The sequence below is a fragment of the Moschus berezovskii genome, chromosome 15 (assembly GCF_049115385.1).
Source record: "Moschus berezovskii isolate FMDL1 chromosome 15, NW_MosBer_1.0, whole genome shotgun sequence".
NCBI classification, from domain to species: Eukaryota; Metazoa; Chordata; class Mammalia; order Artiodactyla; family Moschidae; genus Moschus; species Moschus berezovskii.
The window spans coordinates 68,581,802-68,601,647 of NC_142474.1; the positions used below are offsets into that span (position 1 = coordinate 68,581,802).

The following is a 19,846-nucleotide window of genomic DNA, read 5'->3' on the forward strand; positions in this document are numbered from 1 at the left end:
CGTGCTCTTCCCAACAGCATATTGAAGTGTCTGACAGCTGCTCTGTCCAGTGGATGACAGGACAGGCCCTCAGCTAGTGGGGCAAGGGATGCTGTGGCCACAGCTATGGCCCCTTTCCGTACGCTTGTCCCCATGCAGCTGGTGTGATGCGTCCACCAGACACCAACCTCCAGAGATGAACGTGTCAAAGATGATCTGGGCACCATTGAAGAAATCGCCAAACTGAGCCTCCCAGAGGGGCAGCAGTTTAGGGCTTTCAATGCTCATCCCATACTCGAATCCCAGGACGGCCTCTTCCGACAGTGGGCTGTTGCTGACCTAGTGCAATATTCAAAGTTAACCGATACCATATATCAAATCACAAATCAATAAAAGACATTGATTGGGTAGGGGAAATACTAGACGTTTCAGTATCTAGATCACCAATCTAGATAACTGATCAAGGTGGGGATTTTAGACTAATTTAAAGAAAATATGAGCTGCATGTCCTTTAAGTAATTTCCTGGAATCTTACTTTTGACAAGTGTATTTTTTAAAAATATTGAATATCAGTAAACCCCATGCTCTCTGACAAATCACTAGAGTAGGGAAAAAAGATGATACACGGCTAATTGCACCTTAAAGGATAATTCAATAAACTTCACGTGCCAGGCACCACTCTAGTTGTTAGACAAACAAAAATGAAAAGACCCAGGCTCTGCTCTTGACTCTAATGAATCTAACTCAATGACTGGAAATACATAGTAATAGATTCTTCAAGCCTGCTAAGTCCTAGGGAATAAAATAAGCTTATGGAAGTGGGTTGTTCTTTTTAAGTTGTTAAGAAATGTTGGCCTACTATCCACATCTTTGATTTATTTTAATGACTTCAGCAACAAGCAGGTTATCATGTCAGTTTTGGATTGACAAAATGAACATCCATTTGACATTTACCTGAATACAGATAAGTAGCCAAAGTGAAAGAGCTAGTCTACTTGCTAGTCTGTTACTTCCATTCTGAGTGGATCAACCTGCACCGTCTATCCAGTCAGCATCCCCTTATTTCAAAAAGTACTGAACCCAAAGTTCAGATGTTACCAACATCAGCACTAAGAAGTCTGTGGCTACGATCATTGCCACCTGGGTGTCACACTAGATCATGAAACGTCCTACCTCTAGAAACCCCTTTTGATTAGGGTCCATATGGTTCAGGGGGATATAAGTGTCATCTGTCTTCTGGCAAACAACCATTGCGTGCCTCTGGCTAAAAGTTCCACGGCCCACATCTTGGCCACTCAGACGGACATTAAAACCTTAAGCAAGCAAGAAGGGGAAAAGAAAAATCCAGATTCCCATGAATAACCTAAGTGATAATAAAGCCTGGTGACCCTTAATTCTTATATACCAGCTCATCCTGAGAATCACCCTTAAGATAATAGATTATCCTTCTTAAAATGTACCTGTCCTATATTCCAAACTCTGTAGTCAAAGTGAACTGTTTAAGAATGAAGAATCATCATTTGGCCTACAATTACTAGGGAAAATATCTTTCCAATACAGTCAGCCCTGAATCCTGTGTTTCCATAGTCCATTTGCTGATGAAGGTTATCAACATGACTTAGTATATACTAAGATTAAATAGTGTTTTCAGGTAAGAAGAGTCACCACATCCGAGAACCTCTCTAGTCAATAAAAATGATACAAAGGTAGCTATAACTCAAAACTGCAGGCATCATGAATAAGAGATGTCATATAATGCATCCCCTATCCGTTGTGCAGCTATACAGAAAAGTCGTACCTTCAGCAAGCAATGAGCCTAATGCAAGAGCTTCTGCCGTGGCCCAGTCTAACTTTGTTCCATCCATTACTTTCTCCACTCGAGACTAAAATTGAAGGGGAGGGGAAAAGAAACTTTTAAGAGCTCACATCGTTTTTCACACTGAGTTCAAAAAATGTAATGTAACAATAATAGTTAAGTCTCCAAAACGTAGTATGAAATACAACAGGAAGCGCAGAAGGTAACATGAGAATAATGACAGCAAGTATATGACATTTGAAAGCAGGCAAAACAAACAGGCACTCAGGTGAGTGGTTAACCCGGCAGATGGATGAGAGGAGGTAGCAGGGAGTTGGCAGAGTGGGGAGAGTGGGGGTGTATGGTGTAAGTAATATTCTACTCTTTCAGTTGGATGGTGAGTACACAGATTGTTTTCATGGTCTCTATACCTATCTTCCCTGGTGGCTCAGAGGTTAAAGCGTCTGACCCCAATGCGGGAGATCCGGGTTCGATCCCTGGGTCGGGAAGATCCCCTGGAGAAGGAAATGGTAACCCACTCCAGTATTCTTGCCTGGAGAATCCCACGGACAGAGAGAGAAGCCTGGTAGGCTACAGTCCATGGGGTCGCAAAGAGTTGGACACGACTGAGTGACGGAACGGAACAGTTACCTATAATAGAAACTTACAAACCAAGCTAGTGTTTTAAAAATAATCCAGAGTTCATCATGCCTTCATCCAAGTTCAAGAAAGATGAAGGCCTGTACCTCCTTGCTTTCCTAGTATTAGAGCTGGAAGTTCCATGTTCCAGAAAACCACTAAGTTGCAGGCAAACCAGAGCAGTGTATGTCAATTTATACTTAACATGAGACAACAGGTAAAACCTCAATATGTTTAAGGATCCAAATGTTGCTTCTGGGGACTATGTGTATTGATTTTTATTCATTTTATTTAAGCCACCCCCCTGCCTACCCAAAATGAAAGAGTCTTCTGCTCACAGCTCAGAAAAACCAAAACAGGCATTCCTGTGCGGCTGTGTTTTTAATAATGGGCATGCAGTAACTGTACATATGATGTATAAGACATGTTTGGGTTTTTTAAATTTTTTGTTATGTGGACAGTTTTTTAAGTCTTTATTGAATTTGTTATAATATCACTTCCGTTGTTTATATCCTGTTTTTTTGGCAGTGAGACCTGTGGGACCTTAGCTCTCTGACCAGAGAGGGAACCCCTACCCTACCCCCTGCATTGGAAGGCAAATTGGACCTTGGCACATTGGATCACCAGGGAAGTCCCTAGACATTATGAATGAATGAATGAACAAATAAGTGGAGGAAAAATAGAAGTTAGAGGTAGAAAAAATTTGAGTTAATTGACAGTCTATACCAAAACTCCGCTAGGATCAGTTTGTAGAAACTAATGACTCACATTAAATATCTGCCAAGTGCATTAGCCAACCAACAAGACCAGACCAACGCCAATTCCTTTGCTGTGAGAGATGGACAAACAATGCCTGGGGGTGCCTGGGCTTCCTACCTGCACATGCGTCTTCAGAAGGTGACTGTGCATCTGGAGCTCCTCAGGTACCTCCACAGACTTCTTGCCAATAAACCTCAAGAGGTCAAGGGGCACACCTGTGTTCCAGGAAGTAATACAAGCTTCCGGCTGAACCAAGCCTTGCCAGTGGGCCTGCAGGCTCGTGGCAGGGGGCCTGTAGTGGGCCACATTAGTCAAATGGCCATTTAACTTCACGTAGTAGGAGGCTTTGATTTCCGACACCTCCTCCTGGGTTGTGAGTCCGCTGGCCATAAGGTACTCTGCATATGTATCAGGGATGCTCTTCCGGGCTCTGTCCAAGGAGGAGGGAAAAAAAAGTCAATCATGTTTGTAAAAATCAAAAAGAGACAGACACAGTTATTATCAAAGGTATTCTGAAGTGTCACTGCTATAAAAGCGTATGCAGGAAATGTGTTGGGACTAGACAGAGGGGGTGCTTGTATTAATACAATTCACACTGAATCGTTCACTTTAAAATGGTCCATTTTAACCTACTGTATAGTGCATGGAGTTCTGCTCAATGTTCTGTGGCAGCCTGGATGGGATGGGAGTTTGGGGAAGAATGGATGCATATATATATGTATGGCTGAGTCCTTCTGCTGTGCACATGAAACTAACAACATTGTTAACTGGCTATACGCCAATATAAAATAAGAAGTTTTAAAAAAATGGCCCATTTAAGGAATTCGGTGTCTGTCCAGTGGCTAAGACTCCACGCTTCCACTGCAGGGGGTGTAGGGGAACGAAGATCCCATATGCCATGCCAAGCAGTCAAAAAAAAAAAGATTTATTTTATGTTATGTGACTTTCACACCAATAACTGTTTTTTAAAGCTAATGGTGTGTAACCACCTGTTCCAGGCAAGCTAGAGAAAACAAGTTTATCTTTATAAGCTTCTGTCTACAGTCAGACAGAAAAAATGAGCACAGGAGTTTTTCTGATTTTTTGTTTTTCACCAGTTGTTAATTCTGGACAGTAATTTATGAGGCTGACCTACATTATCTACTTATTCTTCATTCTTTTACTTAAAAAGTTTGAACCAAATTTGCCAACACCTGTTTCAGGTTGCTTGAAGAAGCCTGTAACTATTCCACATCTGAATTTTACGAAAATAGAAATAACCATCTGCTGCTCTGCATTCCCATATTTTACATGACAAAGTCTGGTCACATTGATCACTGAAATCCTTAAAAAAAGTGAAAAGTAGACAGGATATCTTCTTAAAAATGGGGTCCTGAGTCACATCATTTGGGTGCTAAGTTCAAAGCTAAATGAAGGGACTTCCTCAGTGGTTCAGTGGTTGAGAATCCGCCTGCCAATGCAGGGGACATGGGTTCGATTCCTGGTCTAGGAACTAAGATTCAACATGCCACGGGAAACTAGAGAGTCCTTGTGTTACAGCAAGAAAAGCCTGGGAGTTGCAACAAAGACCAGTGCAGCCAAAAGAAAAGGAAAAAAGAAAACTGGGTGGCTTTAAAAAAAAAAAAAGCTCAATGGAGAACCCAGATTTGTTCCTCCAAAGGGCAGTCTGCTACCTATGACCATAAAATGTCACCAAGTTTATTCCTCTGCTTTAATTTATGTTTATGAGGAAATCAAGCAGGAAAGAGGGATCTGTTTTACTTTCTAGCATCTAAAAAGGAAATCTCAAGACCTGGCTGTTCAGTCCTCCCACCTGCTAAGTGAGGCCGTTAAGCTTCCCCTTTGTCTCTTCACCGAGGAGACATGTAGAGTTGGAAGAACATGGGGAGCTTTCCTGTGACCCGCGAGGTGATCATCCCAGTGTGCCCAGGGCTGTCCCAGTTTGAGCATTGGGAGTGTCATGTCCCAGGCACACTGGGAAAGCTGGTCACCTTCCTGAAGTGAGTCTAATACAAATACTAATGTGAGCACTGTAGGGCAGAACACATGATGGTTCAGCCTTGTACCTGATGATCTGGTACATGCCCGGGTTGGTGAAGAAGGGCTCGTCCAGCTCATTGTGGCCCCACTGCCTGTAGCACAACAAGTCAACAATCACGTCTTTCCGGAACTGGCGCTGGTATTCGAACGCCAGTTGTGCGGCCCGCACCACTTCCTCTGGGCTGTCTCCATTGACATGGATGATGGCACAGCCCACCAGCTTCCCTGAGGCAGAGAAGACAGAAATGAAGCCAGCCAGTCACCCCATGAACCTACCCCCAAATCCTGTTGCCCGCCTGGGGAGACAGCCCACATTGTAGGGGTAGTTTGGCTTGGGTGTTAAGAACTTGCATTTTGGGATTTCCTTGGAAGCCTGGTGGTTAGGATTCCGGGCTTTCACTTCCAAGGCCAGGTTCAATCTCTAGTCAAGGAACTGAGATCCTGCAAGTCACACAGTGCAACACCTCCCCACCCACCACCACACACACAAAAAAGAACCTGCACTTTGAAGGCCAGCTGACAAGAGAGAGTTTCAGACCCAGTATTTGTGCCTGTGTGATCCTGGAGAAGTTATGAATTCCAGTCTCCTAATCTGGGACACTGGAATAATGCTCCCATCTCCCAGTGATGTCCTAAAGCATCAGTGAGTTAATGCATATAAAACGCTTAACAGGCTGGTACCTAATAATGGATGTGTGTGTGTTATTATCATTATGACTATTATCTTTCCTCCTGAGATAAAAGGGTCTTTAAAAGATGTAGCCTAAGGAAAAAAAAAAAAGGATTTCTTCAAAGAGTTGATTGAGAATGAATTTTCAAAATCTCTAACTAATCACAAAAAATTCACAAATAGTCCCAAATGGCAACCAGGCCGGGCTCTGGATGTAAAAACAGTACAGTTCTCACCATCTGACAGTTCTCTCAATTCTATGAAATAGGGAATGAATAATAAGAAGCCCTGTGTTTCTTTTAATATCGTCAATTTCCACAGGTTAAAATAGGATGCCTTTGCTTCTTCACATCTGATTTCCAACCAGACCCTTTGGCCAGATTTACTGGTTGAACACATCCTTTTTGACTGCGGTCTTGGGTACTCTGAATATCTTAAGACAATTACTCCAGTTGTACTAACTGTGTTGATCTCTGGATTATACCAGATCATTCAACTGGATACATCAGCAATTTGAGGTGGGACCCTCTAAGTTCTACTCTTGTCTTATTTCCTGGGATTGAAAGATCACACTTGGACTATGAAAGGAATATTAACAACACTGCTGGCAACCACTGACCATATCTGATCCAAAAATTAAAATGGGACCAGCAGTGAGGTTCCCTGTTCTGAGTGAACTATAATAGAAGTTTCTCTAGGAATTCCTTATTTGACTTACAACATCAGCTCTTCCCTGGGTTACATACCAATGTCACTACAGTATAAGGAAGACCTTCCTCTTTCTGCAGGAGTGGTGTAACCCAGCTGGTTATTGACAATCAAATGGACACTCCCACCAATTCTGAAATGCGGTAGATTAGAGAGCGTAAATGTTTCAGGAACAATCCCTTGACCACAGAAAGAAGCATCACCATGAACCTAGATCATGGGGGAGAAAAAAGAAAATAAACGTAAGGGGTGGAGACATTTAGGTTTAGTAACCTAACAGTAACAGCAATAAAAAACAACCATGCTCTCAGCATTCCCTGGTTGCCACATGCCACGTGCATGCTCAGTTGTGTCTGACTGTTTGTGACCCTGTGGGCTGTAGCCCACCAGGCTACTCTGTCCATCGGATTTCCCAGACAAGAATACTGGAGTAGGTTGCCTTTTCCTCCTCCAGGGGATCTTCCTGACCCAGGGATTGAACCCACGTCTCCTATGTCTCCTGCATCAGCAGATTCTTTACCACTGAGCCACCAGGGAAGCCCTGTCCCTGTATCTCTATTTATAAAAAGCTGCTTCCTCCCCTCCTAAAAATCTGCTATAGAACTTCCTGAAGCAGCTCTCAATGAGGCTAAATCAGCCCTTTTCCTCTTGCAGCTACGACCAGCTGACCTATTCCTTCAACCCTACATCATCACCTGTACCCATGGCTTCTTGCATCCCCATCAACATGATAGTATGCACAGTAGCACCAGAGAAGCTAGGGTGATGAGAGATGCAGAAGAATCAGCTCTAGGAAAGCAATCATGAAAGTGGCCTGCAAGACGCAAGGAACAAAATAACTTCAAACCCTCACTCTTCCCCAATCGGATTTTCCCCAACATGAGAGGGTGTCGCTCACATCACCTCGTCCCCGCTGGGTATGTTGGCCACCACTGTGAACATAAAAGAGAATGATGTGACAGCAAAGATGCGGGGTGGGGGTGAGGAGCATATCATACACAAGTGAAAGGACGCTTTGAGGAAAAGGCAAAATACGCTTTGAGGAAAGGGCAAAATAAGACAATCTCTGAAATGTGCTCTTCTTCCAGAACTTTCGAAATCTACTAGATCATGATAGCACAAGACCTGACAAGGTCCTACTGTAGAGCACAGGGAACTATATTCGACATCCTGTAATAAACCAGGATGGAAAAGAATTTTTAAAAGAATGTATATATACGTGTATAAATAACTCACTTTGCTATATGGTAGAAATTAACACAATACTGTAAATCAACTACACTTCAATAAATAAATTAATTTTAAAAACTTGGAAATGGAAGGCGATAGAAAAGGGAGTCAATTTTTTTTTGAAAAGCTGAAAGCAAATAATGGGGGAATTGTAGATCTTAGGGGAAATTATAAGTGTCACTGACTTCACGCTATATAGAAGGCTATACATCAATAGGGTGTATGTTGTACACATAAATTTTAGGTGATGTTATTTAATAAATGTATTTTAATTAAAAAGTTATTAAGTAAAAAAAATTAGGGATAATTGGAGAGAATAGCATGGAAACATGTATATTACCATATGTAAAATAGATAGCAAGTGAGAATTTACTGTATAAAACAGGGAGCTCAACCCAGTGTTCTCTGACAACCTAGAGGGGTGGGAGATGGGGCGGGGGCTGAGGAAGGAGGGAACATATGTATGTGTACCTGTCGCTGATTTGTGTTGATGAGTGGCAGAGGTCAATACGATATTGTAGAGCAATTATCCTCCAATAATTGTATTTTGTTCTATACTTCTCAACACTGTAAAATTATAATCTTTGATAATCTAAAAAAAATAAAGGGACTTTTGATAAAACAAAAAAAGAAAAAAAACAAACAGCCAAAATGCTCAACTAAAGAATAACATGATCTGAAAAAAAAGGGTAAAATGACCTGATACGGGGAATTACCTGGCGGTCCAATGGTTAGGACTCAGCGCTTTCACTACTGAGGCCTGGGTTCAATCCCTTAGATGGGGAAGCTAAGATCCCAAAAGCCTCTTGGTGTGGAAAAAAAAAGTTAATAAATTAATTTGTTCATTCCCTGAGTTGTGTCCAACTCTTTGTGACCCCATGGACTGCAGCACGCCAGGCTTCCCTGTCCTTCACTATCTCCCTGAGTTTGCTCAAACTCATGTCCATTGAGTCGGTGATGCCATCCAATTGTCTCATTCTCTGTCATCCCCTTCTCCTCTTGCCCTCAATCTTTCCCAGCATCAGAGTCTTTTCCAATGAGTCAGCTCTTCGCATCACGTGGCCGAAGTATTGGAGTTTCAGCTTCAGCACCAGTCCTTCCAAAGAATATTCAGGGTTGATTTCCTTTAGAAATGACTGGTTTGATCTCCTTGCAATCCAAGTGACTCTTCAAGAGTCTTCTTCAGCACCACAGCTCAAAAGCATCAATTCTTCAGTGTTCAGCCTTCTTTATGGTCCAACTCTGACATCCATACATGACTACTGGAAAAACCATAGCTTTGACTATACAGAACTTTGTCGGCAAAGTGATGTCTCTGCTTTTTAATATGCTGTCTAGGTTTGTCATAGTTTTTCTTCCAAGGAGCAAAAGTCTTTTAATTTCGTAGCTGCAGTCACTATCCACATTAATTCTGGAGCCCAAGAATATGAAATATGACACTGTTTCCACTTTTTCTCCCATCTATTTGCCATGAAGTGATAGGACCGGATGCCATGATCTTTGTTTTTTTAATGTTGAGTTTTAAGCCAGATTTTTCTCTCTCCTCTTTCATCTTCATCCAGAGGCATTTTAGCTCCTCTTCACTTTCTGCCATTAAAGTGGTATTATCTGCATACCTGAGGTTGTTGATATTTCTCCCGGCAATCTTGATTCCAGCTTGTAAGTTATCCAGCCTGGCATTTCGCATGATGTACTCTGCATATAAGTTAAATATGCAGGGTGATAATATACAACCTTGACATACTCCTTTCCCAATTTTGAACCAGTCCATTGTAATTAATCTGATATGATAACCACTGTGGCCCTAATTAATAGCAGAAATAAAAGACTTAAATATGAATGAAGAAAGAATCCTTGGAAGGTAATTTTTTTAATGGCAGTGAAAATGTCCTTAAAAAAGTAGAAAGCTTTGGTACATATACACAATGGAGTATTTTTCAGCCATCAAAAAGAATGCATTTGAATCAGTTTTAATGAGGTGGATGAAATTGGAGCCTATTATACAGAGTGAAGTAAGCCAGAAAGAAAAACACCAATACAGTATACTAACGCATATATATGGAATTTAGAAAGATGGTAACCTTAACCCTGTATACGAGACTGCAAAAGAGACATAGGTATATAGAACAGTCTTTGGGACTCTGTGGGAGAGGGTGAAGGTGGGATGATTGGGGAGAACGGTATTATAGCATGTATATTATCATATGTAACCAGTCCAGGTTTGCCGCATGATACAGGATGCTTGGGGCTGGTGCACGGGGATGACTTGGAGGGAGGATATGGGGAAGAGGGAGGTGGGAGAGTGGTTCAAGAAAGGGAACACATGTACACCCGGGGAGGATTCGTGTCAATGTATGGCAAAACCAACCAATATATTAATGTAAGGTAATTTGCCTCCAATAAAATAAATTTTTAAAAAAACTTAAAAATTAAAAAAAAAAAAAAGAGTAATTTGTATATCCAAGTAGAACATTTTGGTTAAGAAAGGAATCCCTGCTTTCCTTGGTGAAATCCCAGCCCACACCTTCCTGTAGACAGGGGCCTTCAGAGATGAATGACATTTTGGAGCATCCAAGAACAGTAATAACATACCCTTACGTTACCTCCTCAACACTATAAACATTATCTCTATTAACCCATTCATCTACCATGTGTGGGCGGCCAGGGAAGGGAATTTCTACTGTTCCTTTTACAGGTGAGAAAAATCAAGGTTCAGAAAGAGTATGCATTTTACAAGGCTAGGACTAGACCTTCTGTGATGCCTCCATTTTTTCTACTAACTTCCTCACCCTGCCAAACCCATCCCGAGTTAAGGAACTTACTGAGTTCTCATTTAACCCTCAGAACATTCTGGAAATGTAACACACTTCCATTGACCTCTGAGATCCAAGGAAATGATGGAACAGAATCAAGCAAGAAGGCCAAGCTGTGCGTGCTAAATCACTTCAGTCGTGTCCGACTCTTTGCGACCCTATGGACCTTGCCCACCAGGCTCCGCTGTCCATGGGATTCTCCAGGCAAGAATTCTGGAGTGGGTTGCTAAGTCCTCCTCCAAGGGATCTTTCCGACCCAGGGATCTTTCCGACCCATGTCTCTTATGTCTCCTGCATTGGCAGGCGGGTTCTTTACCGCTAGCGCCACCTGGGAAGCATGAAGGGCAAGCTGGAAGGCTGCAAAGCCAGGATATGAACTCAGCTTTTCATGATTTCAGAATCCTTGCCATTTCTCACCGGACTGCAATGTCAGGTCCAGCCCTCAGCCACACGCTGGCCCACACAGGGTCACAGGGTTCCAGGCATCTGAAAACTCCTCACTCTTTGGCTTCCTGGCTGATGGGACTTCTGTGTGGTAATGATGTGAATGATGTAAAAGGAGACCCATAAAGCACGGAAGAGAGATGGGTGACTCACAGAAGAGGCGCTGTTAAGAACATAACGTCTGTTAATAACTTGCGTCATTTTATCACGGTCTTAGGGTTCTTGGCGCTAAAGCCCTGTGTCATCTGCTAATTTAATTTCCTTTCTTAAATCAAAAGAGAAAAGACTCCATGGTGGTGGTGGTTTAGTCACTAAGTCCTGTCTGACTCTTGCGACCTCATGGACTATAGCCTGCCAGGCTCCTCTGTCCATGGGATTCTCCAGGCAAGAACACTGGAATGGGTTGCCATTTCCTTCTCCAGGGGCTCTTCTCAACTCATGAATTGAACCCAGGTCTCCTACATTGCAGGCAGATTCTTTACCAACTGAGCTACAAGGGAAGCTCCAAAAACTCCACTGTTGCTCATCAAGTTTTGAAAGGTCAGGTCCATAAGCCCCAAGGAATTCTGGAGGCAGCAGAAACCACTCAATCAAATACACAGCCGATAACAAATGACAATGCAATCCCACCAGGTCAAGGACTAAGATGAATGACAGAAGCAAAAATAGCATCTACACTCTCACCCAGAATGATTTTATAGACTCCAAATTTCAGGTTTCCACAATAAATTAGAATGTTGAACTTGAATGAGGCAAGACACAGGCAGACACAGCAGGGTAAAATGTTTTGGGAACACAAAGTAGAGAGAAGAGGGCAGTTTCTCATCAGTTTAAAGAACATGCCACTTTCATCTCTTACTTCAGAAATCAGTCTTAACATCAGCTTAATGTACTGGGAAAATGTGAATAACTGAACTACTTTAGAGTCTCATGAATTCAAGTGAAAGGTGAAGAGAATGTATGGCTAACAATGTGAAGATTTCTATTTAGAAATACTATATCATAATCAAATTCAAATGTGTTTACCCGACAATTTATTTACTACAAGTTTCTGGCCCATGGAAAATTAACAATAAGATAATGTAGTTATTTGTGCATGCTCAGTGGATTCAGCTGTGTCTGACTCTTTGCAACCTTATGGACCATAGCCGGCCAGATTCCTCTGTCCATGGGATTATCCAGGCATGAATACTGGAGTGGGTTGCCATGCCCTCTCCTGGGCACCTTCCTGACTCAGAGATCCAACTTGCATCTGTTACGTTTCCTGCACTGGCAGTCAGATTCTTTACCACTAGTGCCATCTGGGAAGCCCCCAGTTATTTGTATATGTAGACAAATATTCTACTGCCTTGTAGATTTAACTGTTTTCATTGGGTTTAATATCCAAGATTAATTATCCTCTAGGCATTAAAGGTTTCATATTAAATGAATACTTGTAGAAGAAAAACGTGACCCACAATCTACACCTCTAAAATATACCTGTTGGGTTACCAAAGGTGGGGGGCAGAGGAAGTAATACAATAATCATTTGTCTTGTTTGGCCAAAGACTTTCATTTTAAAGCAAACAAACAAGCAAGCAAAATAAATCCAGACTCTTGCAGCCTTGTTAGATAGATACTGTGTGGTTTCCATGGGGGTCACAGTTTCACAGAAGTAATGACATTTGTCCTCTTAGTAGTAGCAGCTATGTCAGTTCATACTCAATTAATTTATAACTCAAGAAAGGAAAAATACAGTGAAGACCTTCGTCTAAAGTCAGTTGCCTTGATGGGGGGGTGATAAATTGGGAGATCAGGATTGACACATACAAGCCACTATATATAAAGTAGGTAACTAATAAGAACCTACTACATAGCGCAGGAAACTATTCAATACTTTGCAATGATCTATATGAGAATAGAATCTTTTAAAAAAAGTAAATATAGGCACATGTGTAACTGACTCACTTTGCTGAACAGCAGAAACTAACACAACATTGTAAATCAACTATACTCAAATAAAAAAAAAATTAACTAGGGACTTCCCTGGTGGTCCAGTGGCTAAGACTCTGTGCTCCCAAAGCTGGGGTCCTGGGTTCGATCCCTGGTCCAGGAACTAGATCTCACATGCTGTAATAAGATCCAGCACAGCCAAATAAATAAATAGAAATAAATATATTTTTAATTAGCTAAAAAATTATTTTTAAAAAGGTCAGTCAAAAAATAAAACACAGTCAGTTGCCTTGAGGTTACTGATGAGCAGATACTCACATTTGCTATGAATTTATAAAACCACCTCCAAATCTTTTCCCAAAAGTTCATCTCAGTTTCGTCTAGAACATGTGCTATCTCCTGTCATGATGACTGTGGAATTCTATCCCAACGCCACAAACACCGAGTCCAGAGCCAAGGTCACCTCTGAAGCTGACCAAGCCCCTTTGTAACCATTGCCAAAAGCCCCTCTGATCATCACCAACAAGCTTCCTGACCCCAAATTAGGTAAAAATGCCCACCCCATGCTCACCCTATTATAGCGCCCTAACCAATCACCTAATACCACCCTTCCAGCAGGAATTTTCTTTGTCTTGAGGCTATAAAAATTGACTGCTGCTGCTGCTAAGTCGCTTCAGTCGTGTCTGACTCTGTGTGACCCCATAGACGGAAGCCCACCAGGCTCCCCCGTCCCTGGGATTCTCCAGGCAAGAACACTGGAGTGGGTTGCCATTTCCTTCTCCAATGCATGAAAGTGAAAAGTGAACGTCAAGTCCCTCAGTCGTGTCCGACTCTTAGCGATCCCATGGATTGCAGCCTACCAGGCTCCTCCATCCATGGGATTTTCCAGGCAAGAGTACTGGAGTGGGGTGCCATTGCCTTCTTCAAAAATTGACTGCTAACCCACAAAAGTGTCGGCTCTCCCTTGAGCCAGCTGGCTATTCTAACAGCATCCTATTGGCTCTCCCTGGTCTGCCAGGAGGTGCCAGCCAGCCCTGCTCCCAGTGCCCACATTGTCTCTGCTCTTTGTTCTTAATAAATCACTCCTTTTTGCAGTACTCTTGAAATTCTTTTCCAACCCCCATTAGGACTGCCATGACAACTACCAACCTGGACATTCTTTCTTCCCAATATTCCCAACCTCTGGCCTTACTTCCTGAAGCTCCCAGTACCTGTAAGCAGATGACTTTGTCCCCAGGCTGCGCTGAACCGTCCACGGAGTAGTCCCCATCCCGCCTGGACTGCTGCCTCCCCCGAGTCTTCCCAACTGCCACAGGGTTCACAGCTTCCAGGTGCGAGGGGTTGGGCAGCATAGTCACGTGGAGGGGATGGTGCGCACCGAAGTCCAGGTCAACCGAGGATGTTAGGTGAGACAGGACATCGCCAACGGCTGAGACGTTTTCCGGAAATTCACTTAAGCCTTGCATTTTACGGAACATCAGCTAAGCCGAGTAAACACACAAGAACAAATGGGAAGAGGTGGTTCGTTTAAATCACACAATCTAAAAAAAACTTTATGCACATGTTGTATATATATTGTGACCATGCATTATTTAAAGATAAACACACTTGTAACTGCTCGAATGCACAGAGCTGTTTGGAGATGTTCATCATCCAATGAAGTTCTAGCACGTTAAGACAAGTCCAGCATGATGCAGACAGTAAGATACCTCTGCCTTGCAATAAGTAAAATTTTTTTCTTAAATGCACCTGTTAGAATGCATTTTCCAAAAAATTAGTATTCTTGTTAAATTATTAATAGCAAGTATTATTTGAGTTATTGAATTATTCAAGTATATAAACACATGAATTGCTAATAAGAATTATTCTTATAATTCTTATAATTATTCATATAACTAAAGGAAAATAAGAACTTCATCCCATTTAGTCACAGGATGACATCCACTACTTGGCTCAAGTGGCATCTAAGAAACTATTCTGTGATTCTTGGGTTGTAGCATCTGTGTAAGTTCTGGTACCATTTTAGTTTCAAAATTGTGAAAAATGTATGGATGTTTTGAAGATGAAAAGTAACAGAGTGCTATTAAAGATTCTAAATATGTTCTCTTTACAAAATACAATGAGTAACTGATAAATAAATCACTAATTTTTAAAATTAAAAAAAAGAAACTATATTTTGCGATTCTCAAAGGACTTCTCTGCATACATTGTCACATCATTTTCATACTTTTCTTTGAGATAGGTGTTACTATCTATTTTAAAAATGAACAAGCTAAAAGACTAAAAATACAGTTGCCATACAACCCAGCAATCTACTCCTGGGCATATATCCAGAGAAAACTCTAATTAGTACAAGCACCCCAGTGTCCACCAGCAGCACTATTTACCATAGCCAATACATGGAAAGAAACTAAGTGCCCGTTGATAGATGAATGGATAAAGAAAATATGGTATGTATATAATGGAATATTATTCAGCCACAAAATAGAATGAAATAATGCCATTTGCAGGAACATGGATAGACCTAGAGATTATCATACTAAATGAAATAAATCAGACAGAAAATGACAAAAGACTTGTGTGTGCAATCTAAAGAAATGATACAGGAACTCCCTGGTGGTCCACTGGTTAGGATTCTGGACTTTCACTGTTGAGGGCCGAGGCTCAGTCTCTTGTCGGGGAACTAAGATCCCACAAGTTGGGCAATGCAGACAAAAAAAAAAAGGAGAAATTATTTACAAAACAGAAACAGATGCACAGACATAGGAAACAATCTTATGGTTACTAAAGGGGAAGAGGAGGGATAAATTAGGAGTTTGAGAATTAAAAAACAAAAAAGGGTGAGCAAGAGAAATTACTTGGCTACAAAGGTTTAAAGGTTCTTGGCTACAAAGCTGGGTCTCAAATCAAACTATCTACCAAAGATGGTATGTTATGCTCAATTGGCCAAATGGTTTAAATGACCCAAAAGCTTCTTATTGCCCTCACTAAAATAGGAGCATACAAACTCACAGGATAGGAAGAAATGTGTTTTTCACAAGCTTCACTTCAGTTCAGTTCAGTCACTCAGTTGTATCTGACTCTTAGCAACCCATGGACTGCAGCAAGCCAGGCTTCCCTGTCCATCACCAACTCTCGGAGCTTGCTCAAATTCGTGTCCATCAAGTCAGTGATGCCATCCAACCATCTCATCCTCTGTCGGCCCCTTCTCCTCCTGCCTTCAATCTTCCCCAGCATCAGGGTCTTTTCCAAGGAGTCAGTTCTTCGTATCAGCTGGCCAGAGTATTGGAGCTTCAGCTTCATCATCAGTCCTTCCAATAAATATTCAGGACTGATTTCCTTTAGGACTGACTGGTTTGATCTCCTTGCAGTCCAAGGGACTCTCAAGAGTCTTCTCCAACACCACAGTTCAAAAGCATCAATTCTCTGGCGCTCAGCTTTATGGTCCAACTCTCACATCCATACATGACTACTGGAAAAACCATAGCTTTGATTAGACAGACTTTTGTTGGCAAAGTAATGTCTCTGCTTTTTAATATGCTGTCTAGGTTGGTCATAGTTTTTCTTCCAAGGAGCAAGGGTCTTTTAATCTCATGGCTGCAGTCACCATCTGCAGTGATTTTAGGGCCCCCAAAAATAAAGTCTGTCACTATTTCCATCGTTTCCCGTCTATTTGCCATGAAGTGATGGGACTGTATGCCATGATCTTAGTTTTTTGAATGTTTAGGTTCAAGCCAACTTTTTCAATCTCCTCTTTGACTTTCATCAAGAGGCTCTTTAGTTCTTCGCTTTCTGCCATAACGGTGGTGTCATCTGCATATCTGAGGTTGATATTTCTCCTAGAATTCTTGATTCCAGCCTGTGCTTCCTCCAGTCTGGCGTTTCGCATGATATACTCTGCATATAAGTTAAATAAGAAAGGTGACAATATACAGCCTTGACATATTCCTTTCCCAATTTGGAACCAGTCTGTTGTTCCATGTCTGGTTCTAACTGTTGTTTCTTGACCTGCATACAGATTTCTCAGGAAATCGCAGGTCAGGTGGTCTGATATTTCCGTCTCTTTAAGAATTTTCCAGTTTGTTGTGATCCACACAGTCAAAGGCTCTGGTATAGTCAATACAGCAGAAGTAAATGTTTTTCTGGAACTCTCTTGGTTTTTCTATGATCCAACAAATGTTCACAAGTATGGTCATTGATAATCATTTCTGTGCTTTTGAGTAACTGCTTTGTCTGGGATATTTTAGGAATGCAATTTTTGGTTTAAGAATTTCTGTAGGTGTCAAAGCACACCTCCATCTGTCAATCATTTTATTCTGTTGTATTCTACCTTTTCTACAGTGAGTTTTCAAAGCTGATTAAGGATCTCTAAGGCAATGGCAACCCACTCCAGTACTCTTGCCTGGAAAATCCCATGGACAGAGGAGCCTGGTAGGCTTCAGTCCACGGGGTCGCAAAGAGTCAGACACGACTAAGCGACTTCACTTTCACTTTTCATTTTCATGCATTAGAGAAGGAAATGTCAACCCACTCCAGTGTTCTTGCCTGGAGAATCCCAGGGACGGGGGAGCCTGGTGGGCTGCGGTCTATGAGGTCGTGCAGAGTCGGACACGACTGAAGTGACTTAGCAGCAGCAGCATCAGAAACACTGAAGTATAAACACAAAAGGTAAAACTTGGCCCCCAGACATGACATCATGTGTATTTTTTTAATTAAGAAAATTTTTTGGATTGAGGTATAGTTGATTTACAATATTATATAAATTCCAGGTATACAACATAGTGATTCAAAACTTTTAAAGATTTTACTTCAGTTACTATAAAATATTGGCTATATTCTCTGTGTTTTACAATATAGCCTTTAGCTTACTTATTTTTTACAAAGTAATTTATATCTCTCAATCCCATATCCCTATATAGATTACCCCTTCCCATCTTCCCTCTCGCCACTGGTAACCACTAGTTTGTTCTATCTGTGAGTCTGTTTCTTTTTTGTTATAGTCATTAGTTTGTTTTATTTTTCAGATTTCACATCTAAGTGATAACATGAAGTATTTAGCTTTGTGTGGCTTACTCCACTAAGCATAAAACCTTGCAAGTCCATTCCTATTGGTGCGAATGGGAAATTTACATTACTTTTTATGTCTGAGTTACATTCCATTATATGTGTGTATGCCACATCTTTATTTATCTGTTGATGGACACTTAGGCTGTTGCTATATCTTATCAATTATAATTAATACTGCTAAGAACATTGGGGTGCATGTATCTTTCCAAATTAGTGCTTTTGTTTTCTTCAAATATATACCCAGGAGTGGAGTTTCTGGGTCATATGGTATTTTTTTTTTTTTTGCTGCAACACCTGGCTTGTGGGATCTTAGTTCTCTGATTTAGGATTGAACCCAAGTCTGGCAGTGAAAGCAACAAGTCCTAACCACTGAACCCCTGGGGAACAACCTAGCATTTATAATTGTTTTTAATCTCCTGGCCAAGAATAGCAGTGAGGTTTACCCATGTATAATGGACATAACCTTATCAAACACTGGGTCTCTCTGATGTTCCCTGTCATTGAAAATTATGCCCTGAACCTCAAGTGCTTCGAGATTTACAGAGCATCTGAGTCGGACTGAACAAGAATACAAACGATCCAATAACCAATAACACTACTCACTTTGGAGGATCTCTTGAGATAACAATGTTTTATTAGTTTCATACAATCTATTAACTATAATCTGCAAATAAGTAGAAGGTAAAAATGACTTTCTAGAAGATGAAATTTTATCGAACTGCACAGATTTTTGTGTTTGTTTGAATGATTTTTACAAAATAGGGAAAGCATGCTTCAAAAAACAGAATTTATCTGTTTGCATCATCCTTAGGAAACAAACTAACTTTTAACTTTCCTGAGTGAAGAAAGGAGTCCTGTAAAGAGATATAGGAAAATCACCCTATACACCAGATCCAACAGCATTAGTTTTCATCAATTAACGAAGCTGTCTCCTGGACCAATGGCTCATATGCTTAGTCAGTTTTCTAAAAGCAATTATCACCATCGGCTTTACTCTGTTTCAGCCAACTGCACATCACTGGTGGGAAAAACAGAAGGCCTTTTACCTCTGGAGGGAACTGCAGAAGACCTGTCAGCAAGTTCAGCCTCCCTCTATGGGGCATCCCAATAATAACATCCGTTACTCCGCTGTAAGCCGCCATTTTCAGCAGCTCGTAGAAAAAGCCCATCATGCTTTCTGCTCCTTCGCCTCCGTATCGCTTTACTGTGGCAAACTTGGTGGCCAAAAAGTGGTCAAACTCCTGTGGAACACCACGTCAGACACAATAGTTACAGGAGAGCTGACTACCTGGGTCAAAGTCAAACACATTCAAGGAGACCCCGCACTGCTTCAAGCAGCTACAACAGGGTCTGTTCAGTGCAGACCCAGAGATGAACAGAAGTCACTCAGAGCCTGGCAAGAAAGCCCTGCCGAGGACATGAGGCGTCAGTGGGGACACAGAGAAAACAACCCAAGTATTAGAGGAACTCACCCCAGTAGGAATCCCCTCAGAATGCCAGGCCTTTTCCAGGACTTGAGTTTTAGTTCAGGGCTCTATAGTATCTCATTTGGGCCGCAAACTAGCCATCCACCCACATTACTGGGGACGGGAGTCTTGTCATATTGATAGGCTCAAGTCCTGCGCACAGTCCTGGACATTCAATCCTATTAATCTATACTGAAAGCCCCTTTCATGTATAGTTCCTTTCTCTTTCAAGAATTTTTACCTCTTTAAAATCTTTTTTAAACTTTTTACTTTGTATTGGGGTATAAGCAAGTAACAATATTGT

The 19,846-nt window shown here is 41.5% G+C and overlaps 1 protein-coding gene across 1 annotated transcript in view; it reads right to left on the minus strand.

Moving 5' to 3' along the window:
- DHTKD1 (dehydrogenase E1 and transketolase domain containing 1) overlaps window positions 1–19,846 on the minus strand; it is a 45,968-nt gene that overhangs the window by 15,936 nt on the left and 10,186 nt on the right. Inside the window, exons 4-11 of the mRNA XM_055427601.2 lie at window positions 19,123–19,317; window positions 14,221–14,490; window positions 6,629–6,800; window positions 5,239–5,437; window positions 3,290–3,602; window positions 1,778–1,862; window positions 1,153–1,292; window positions 168–318 (exon numbers count right to left, since the gene is read on the minus strand). Coding sequence (XP_055283576.2) covers window positions 168–318; window positions 1,153–1,292; window positions 1,778–1,862; window positions 3,290–3,602; window positions 5,239–5,437; window positions 6,629–6,800; window positions 14,221–14,490; window positions 19,123–19,317 — 1,525 coding nt within the window. The remainder of the gene's footprint in view (window positions 1–167; window positions 319–1,152; window positions 1,293–1,777; window positions 1,863–3,289; window positions 3,603–5,238; window positions 5,438–6,628; window positions 6,801–14,220; window positions 14,491–19,122; window positions 19,318–19,846) is intronic.